The sequence below is a fragment of the Canis lupus genome, chromosome 16, assembly GCF_011100685.1.
Source record: "Canis lupus familiaris isolate Mischka breed German Shepherd chromosome 16, alternate assembly UU_Cfam_GSD_1.0, whole genome shotgun sequence".
NCBI classification, from domain to species: Eukaryota; Metazoa; Chordata; class Mammalia; order Carnivora; family Canidae; genus Canis; species Canis lupus.
In genome coordinates this window covers 15,626,293-15,634,491 of record NC_049237.1, presented here as the reverse complement: position 1 = coordinate 15,634,491, position 8,199 = coordinate 15,626,293, and the positions used below count along the sequence as shown (strand labels likewise).

The 8,199-nt window shown below is 42.0% G+C and overlaps 1 protein-coding gene across 1 annotated transcript; it reads left to right on the top strand.

Annotated features, from left to right (window-relative positions):
* Positions 1-6,435: 6,435 nt before the first annotated feature.
* Positions 6,436-7,145, top strand: LOC102151258 (GTPase IMAP family member 5-like). The gene is given in 2 exon segments (XM_038559189.1): positions 6,436-6,565; positions 6,568-7,145. Coding segments are annotated over 2 exon segments (708 nt in total).
* The last annotated feature ends 1,054 nt before the right edge of the window (positions 7,146-8,199 follow it).

The following is an 8,199-nucleotide window of genomic DNA, read 5'->3' as shown; positions in this document are numbered from 1 at the left end:
CCCTGAGAGGCTGGAAGCTATCCTTTTTAACACAATATATCTAAAGTGCTTTAGAAAATGGAAATATTGTGAACTTTGACAAACTTTTGTCAATATATTTTGAGTGGAAAATTCTATACAGAAAGGAAGCTGAAAAAATAGTACTAAACGATGTATTCATCATTAGGTGTCAAGTGTCATCATATGTGGCAATTTTGTTTCATCTAAGCCCATCCCTTTCTCTCCTGATTATTCAAAAGCTAATCCTAGATATTATCATTCCATCTGTGAACATTTCAGCACATAATTCTAAAGCAATAGGACTCTTTTTATTAATATCACATCTAGGAGATGAATACTTAATATGAAATACCTAGTGTTCAATACTCCTCAATTGTCATGCACTTTTTTAAAAACATTTTATTTGAATATAGATCTACGTAAGGTCCACACATTGTAACTTGCAACTAGTGTATACTTCCTTTTGGAGGCATATGATATCCAGCTGTGTCTTTTTTAGTGATATCTAGTAATCATTGATGATCCTTGCCTAGGTCCATTCATTTATTAGGGGTTGCAAAATGATAATACTTTTATCATTCCTGTGTCTATTAGCGGGAATATTTCTATAAAAAGAAGGCTTTGGGTGGGTGGGTGGGTGTGTGCAAGCCGTCGCGCACAGGCCCGGGGGTGGGGGTTAAAAAAAAAAAAAAAAAAAAGAAGGCTTTGGCCAGTGGGAACTTTTTCAGGTTGCTGCTTCGGTCCTTTTGATATGCTCCCATATAATCCTATATCTCTCAAGGAAATTAAATCCATACTTTAAAACACTCCAAAAACAAAAACAAACACAAAAACAAAAAAACAAAAAGGAAACTCCAGGGATACCTGGGTGACTCAGTCGGTGAAGCGTCTGACTATTGATTATGGCTCAGGTCATGATTTCAGGGTCGTGAGATTGAGCCCCGTGAGGGGCTCTGTGCTTAGCATGCAGTCTGCTTGAGATTCTCTCTCCCTCCTTCTGCCCCTCCCCTTCCCTTGCATGCACTCTCTCTCTCTCTAAAAAAGATATTTAAGGAAGAAATAATGTCAACTATACAAACCTCTTCTGAAAATAGTGTACTTCCTTACTTTTTGGCACTATGAGATACTCCAGGCTCATCTTGTATATATATTCTTCCTTTGTTCATTTGTAATTTCTTTCTTTGAGAGTGAGAAACCTGGTTCTCATTAGCTACAATATATTTACTGATTGGTTGGACCATAATAAACTATAGTTTCAAAATTGCTAAGTTTCCCATCTTAGGGTGAAATCATTCAGTGTTGCACCACTGTATATTATTAATATAATAATATATAATATAATATAATATAATATAATATAATAATTTGGCAGATGCCCTTTTCCAGATTGTAGAAATTCTTTTCTATTCTTAGCCTCAGAGAGTTTTACTATCGTTCTTGAATTTTGTCATTTTCTGCATCTAATGAAACGATTACATGGTCTTTCTTCATTAGCTTATACACACGGTGAATTGCATTAATTGATTTTTGAATGCGGCTTCAGCCTGGCATTTCTGCAATGAAACACATTTTCATCCTTTTTACATATTGCTGGATTCCATCTCATGACGTTTTGTTGAGGATTTTTGCATCTATGTTTATGAGAGATAAATGAGAATTTTCTTGTAATGTCTTTCTCTGATTGTGGTATTAAGATAATGCTGGCCTCCCAAATGAGTTGGAGAGTGTTCCTCTCTTTTCTACTTCCAGAAGGGGTTGTGTAGAGTTGATATTTTTTTCCTTAAATATCTGATAGAAGTAGATGGTAAAATAATCTGAGCCTGGAGTTTCTTTTCTTTTTTTTTTTTCTTGAATGTTTTAAAGTATGGATTTAATTTCCTTAAGAGATATAGGACTATTTAGGTTATGATCTGTGTCTTTCAAAGAAGTGAGAGACTGTTCAAAGTCTATTTCACTTAATATGTCAAATCTATGGACAGAGGGGGTCGTTCATAAGCATTTCTTTCTGTGAGATCAGTACTGGTCTCCCCAGTTTTCCTGGGGATATTGGTAGTTTATATATTGTTCCTTCTTTTACTTGGTAAATATTTTTTAGAGCTTTGTTAATTTAATAGTCTTTTCAAAGAATGATCTTTTGGGTTTGTTTATTTTTCTCTATTGTTCCTTCTTTTTTTAATTTTATGACTTGTGCTCTCATCCTTATCACTTTTTGGACTTTTGGGTGGCTTTGGGTTTGCTTTGTTGTTATTTCTCTAGTTTCTTGAGGTGCATGCGAAATTACTTTTCTGAAAACTTTCTTCTTTTCTGACAGAAGCATTTAATGCTTGCTGTGATCTGAATGTTTGTGTCCTCATATTCACTTGTTTACCATTAGTGTGGACATTTATCATGATTGATGAACCAGTATTGATACATTATTAATAATGAAAGTCCATAGTTTACATGAGGGTTATTCCCTCTTCCCTCTTGTACATTTTATAAGTTTGGACAAAGATATAATGACATGTATCCACCGTTATATCACACAGAGTAGTTTCACTACCTTGAAAATCCACTTGGTTCCACCTGTTACCCCATTCCCCCCAAACCCTGGCAACCCACTGATCGATAGTTTTGCTTTTTCCAAAATGTCATAGCGCTGGAATAATACAGTATGTAGTCATTTCAGATGGGCTTATTTCACTTAGTGATGTGCATTTAAGTTTCCTCCATGTCTTTTTATGGCTTGATAGCTCGTTTCTTTTTAATACTCAATAATATTCCATCATCTGGGCTGGGCAGCCCCGGTGGCGCAGCGGTTTAGCGCCGCCTGCAGCCCGGGGTGTGATCCTGGAGACCCTGAATCGAGTCCCACATCGGGCTCCCTGCATGGAGCCTGCTTCTCCTTCTGCTTGTGTCTCTGCCTCTGTTTCTCTCTCTCTCTCTCTCTCTCTCTCCCTCTCTCCTCTCTCTGTCTCTATGAATAAATAAATTTTTAAAAATCTTAAAAATAATATTCCATTATCTGGGCGGCCCGGGTGGCTCAGCGGTTTAGCGCCACCTTCGGCCCAGGGCGTGATCCTGCAGACCAGGGAGCAAGTCCCACGTCGGGCTCCCTACATGGAGCCTGCTTCTCCCTCTGCTTGTGTCTCTCTCTCTCTCTCTCTCTGTGTCTCTCATGAATAAATAAATAAAATCTTTTAAAAAATAATAATAACATTCCATTATCTGATGTACCACTGTTTATTTATCCATTCACTTCTTAAAGGTATCTTGGCTGTTTCCACATTTTGCCGATTATGAATAAAGCTGCTATAAATATTTGTGTGCAGATTTTCTTGTGGACATAAGTAATATGTACATATATATATATAAATAATTTTATTTATTTATTCATGAGAGACACAGAGAGACTGACAGAGATCTAGGCAGAGGGAGAAGCAGGCTTCCTGCAGGGAGGCCCATGTGGGACTCAATCCCAGGACCCCGGGATCACAACCTGAATCGAAGGCAGATTCCCAACCACTGAGCCACCCAGGTGCCCCAAGTAATATATTTTTAACTAAAGGGAAAATAGGGGGCTTTCTAAGAATGACAGAAGCCATAAAGAAAACATTTGTTGAAATTTCCAGGCTTAGCTAAAAATGTACCATAAGTAACTTAAGACAAACAGCAGGGGGGTGGTATTTGCAACCTATCTGACATTTGACAGTTCTATTTGACTTAGCATACTGTGATTCAAACCAGACAAGATTCCCAAACTCTTTGATACGATATTTTGTTTTATCTTATTACTTGCATGCCTGTAGTATAAGAGGGAAGTATCAGTGACCTCTGGATTTGTCTAAGAAGTCTTGTACATATTTAAATCTGCTAGGAATTACTAGATTTCAATGTACATCTCACTAATAGAGAAACACATTATTAAGAAAGACAAATATAATTCTACAGACATTCAGAGATGAAACAGGACAGAGCTCCAATTTTCAAACACTAACTCACTGACTCCTTTGTAGGACCAACAATTGCTCTTTTTACCTGCAGTTGTAGGAGAAAAGGAATGATTTTCTCCCATCTTTATTGCTCATATTTCTTTCACCAACGGTTGGAAGCACCTGTGTTTTGAAATGCTATCACTGGATTTCCGTGAGTTAATGCTGAGAGAAAAAAGGAGACCAAATGATTACAAACTCTGAGTGAAAAAAGAAAAGGGCAGAAAAGAATTTTTAGCAGGTGTAACAGAGAGTGAGTGATATTTTAATTTCTTGAATCATAAATAAAAGCCTTTCTTGCACAAGAAAAATACATATAATTTAATAGGAAAAAAAGTCAACCATTCAATGAAGAGATAGTTTAGAGAAAGAGGAAACTGTCCCAAATAGAAAGTCATCCCATCTTGGTCAACAAGAGCAACTGAAGAAATGCCTAAAGACAGAATCAAGGTTCTTGTTTCCAATGATTAATTTGTGTTTTCTCTAATGCACAGAAAGTAGCTGGTCAAGATTCAGTTTTTTCTCTATGGTGGGGACACAAGAGTGTTAGCCTGGGTAGCTTACAGTACATAAAACTACATGTTCATCTCAACCACGAAAAACTCATAAGGCTTGTGTGGGTTTGAAACCTTTAAGCAATGTTCCTTCCTTGTGTATCAACTATTTTAAAAATATAAACTGAGACAGTTAAATGACTAGACTTTAGGAGTAAAAATAAAATAAAATTTATGATAGTTTTGAGCTGATAAATCTCTATTAAAAACAATTATTTTTGTTTTGGAAGAGCAGATCTTTAGCTCCCCTCCTCTTTTTTTTTTTCCTGGCAAAAACGAGATATAAGAGGTGTTTCTAGCTGGTGAAGGAAAACGTGTTTCTAGCTCGTGAGGGAAAACGTCTTCTACATATTAGACGCATGCCTTTCTATCCTCCACAGCAAGAGGGCAGACATCTACCTCATTCAGTGTAATAGGCATTATTATTTGAAAAGTGAAAATTATAGTATTAATATAGGAGGATATTTTGTAAGTCAATCATGGGTTTCATTGCAAAATGTTAATTGTGTTATCTGCATTATAATTGCTCTCCTCTATAAACTAAGCAAGGAACCGAGAGTTACCTGTATCTCACTTTCCTGCTAGAGCTGTTCTTCAATAATCAATCTGAATACAAACATGCAAGCCATCCATGGGACTCTACCCCACTCACCCTAAGGATGTCTCCAGAGAGGCATTTCAACTCCCCGGGAGGAGTCAGGGGCTCTGCAGCAAGGGCCAGTGCAAGGGCCAGTGCAGTGCAGGCAGAGGCGAAACGTTAACCAGGGCAGCGAGAGGGGCCCAGAGCACCCCCACCCCCTGCATTGCCTGTTAGTTTGCCTAATTCACATTGTGGGTGGGGATGGATGCTCCCCAGGTTCGGTGGAAGTGCAAGTCCACTTGGGGAAGACACCTACTAAACCTTGTTTCTACCCTCAGGTCAGAGCATGGGCAATCCAAGGGCAGGGCATTTGGCAGAGAAATAAGAGGGAGAGCAGAGCCAGAGACCATCTCAGTGAGACACTTGCCTTGAACTCAGCCTTCACTGCCATCAGGAATTATGCAAAAGAAACTATCCTTATGCCAGAGAGGTTCATGGTGGGGATGAGGAGATGCATGTCCAGTTTTGAAATCTTTATTTCTTCCAGAACCACCAGATTTGGGTCCAGTGAAAGGCCATGGATAGCTTGGTTTGGGATGCCCCAGATGTTCATTGGCTTCTCTGGATCTCCATTCTCCCAACTATCTTGGGTAGAGAATTTGTTTTGCACAAAACTATTGCAAAGATGTGGTGGGGAGAAAAGAAACAGTGATTACAAAAAGCAGAACAAGACAAAAATCCCTTCTCTTCTGTCATCTCTGATGGATCACCCCAAGGATGGCTTTTTGAGGAAACAATCTGTTCTTTTCGTGTTCCCAGGTACATAGTCTAACACCTCCTCCTTCCGTAGAATTTGTGGCTAGTTTTAAAAAAATTTTATCTGTGTGTGTGTGTGTGTGTGTGTGTGTGTGTGTGTGTGTGTGAAGAGACCAGAAGCCAATGAGAGAGGCCGTATAGGAGAGGAAGGAAGATTCTGCAAAACTTACAAGATTTTCCAGGATCCACTAAGCCACAAGGCTTGCTCTCTCTCTCTCTCTCTCTCTCTGCCTCTCTCTATCTCTGTCTCTCTGTCCCTTTCATCCCAGGTTTACCAGTAATTGCCATGCCAATCTGGACATTTGAACTTCCTAAGCCTCATCTTTATTCTTAAATAATTAAGGTTAACAATTATCCACCCCAAGGTCCCCAAAAGTGCAAGCTGAAAATATTACTGATACTACCTTTTTCAGAACCTAAAATTTTGAACAGAATGAGCTCAGAGTAGAAAAACCCTTTGGTGATACTACCAAACTTCTTTCCCATGTTTGTGCAAAACCGTGTTCATGTATGCATGTATGACACAGGGAACAGCATCCTCTGCCAGCCGGTGTTCCAGTCCAGGCTGGGGAACCAGCCTGTGACCAAAACGTGCCAGGGGGAGACAGGGACCTGGAACGGAAGGAGCACCCTGGTGGTCGACACGCTCAGACCCAAGAGCTGTACAAGGCCATCGGGGACTGCTACCTGCTGTCCGCCCCGGGGCCCCACGTGCTGCTGCTGGTGACCCCGCTGGGGCGCTTCACCGCCCAGGACGCGGTGGCCGTCAGGAGGGTGAAGGAGGTCTTCGGGGCGGGGGCCATGAGGCACGCGGTGGTCCTGTTCACCCACAAGGAGGACTTGGCGGGCGAGTCCCTGGACGATTACCTGGCGGACACGGACAACCACAGCCTGAGGAGCCTGGTGCAGGAGTGCGGGAGGAGGTACTGCGCCTTCAACAACAGGGCCACCGGGGAGGAGCAGAGGGAGCAGCTGGCCAGGCTGATGGCCGTGGTGGAGAGGCTGGAGAGGGAGACGGGCGGCGCCTTCTACAGCAACGACCTCTTCTTCCAAGCCCAGCTGCTGCAGCGAGGCGGGGGCGGCACCCGTGGGGCGGAGCTGGGGGGCTACCTGGCCAGTGTGCGGGTGCAGGTGGAAAAGCAGAAGCGAGACCTGCGAGGTCCCGGGAGTACCTGGGCCTGCCCGCGCTCCTCACATCAAAAGCTGGCTCATTTCTCCTTATGAATTTTGAGTTTGTCTCATCCTGTGCAGCTTACTTCTGCTGATCATCCTGTATCATCTTTAATTTTGTGTCATCTGGGATGTCTGGCTGGCTCAGTCTGTAGAGCATGTGACTTTTGATTTTGGGGTCGTGAGTTCAAGCCCCATATTGGGCATAGAGTTTAAAGATATTTATTTATTTATTTATTTATTTGGCAGAGACATAGGTAGAGGGAGAAGCAGGCTCCCTGCAGGGAACCTGGTGCAGGACTTGATCCCAGGACCCTGGGATCATGACCTGAGCCAAAGGCAGACGCTCAACCACTGAAACACCCAGGTGTCCCTGGGCAGAGAGTTTTAAAAAACATTCTGTCATCTGTATGTCACAGCACTTCCTGAAGTATCTCCTCATGGTTCGTTGTCCTGTGTGTCCCCAGTTCTGAAATTCTCATCTTCCACAGATGACACGGCTTGTTGTCTCTACAGCTCCCATTCTCCTTCTTCCTTACGGACTTAGGGTTTGGTTCAGGTCCCCACCTCTCCTGAACGGAGCCAAGTGCCTCAGAAGAAGAGGACAACAGTTCAGCTCTGGGAATGCCTTGCTGGTCTATATATGACCCCATTCTCTGGGGCAGTGACTAGTTCAAGAATGGGCCTGAGACCCAATTCAGGCCAAGGAGAAGTAAGTAAAAGTCTGTAGAGGTGGAGACAAAAGGTCTCTCCTTTCTCAGGAGAGACCCACAGAGAGAGACAGTCTTCTCCCTCTGGCCTTGTTGGGTGGGGGCGTGATGCTTGGAACCCCAGCAGCCATCTCGCAGCCAGCCTGAGCTTGAAGCCAATGCTTCAAAGCAGATAGAGAAATGAAATGAACCTGAGCCCTGAATTAGCCAGTCCGGAAGCCCACTCTATCTCTGGATTTCAGAAGTGTCTGCCAACACATTTCCTAATTGCTTCTACCTGCATCTGAAAACATGTGAAGTAATGAAGAATTCTCCATATTCCTTTTTAAACATCTTTCATCCTATCAGAGCCTTCTTGTTCTCATGCTTCTTTCCAGGAAGGTGCACTGAAGAAAAAT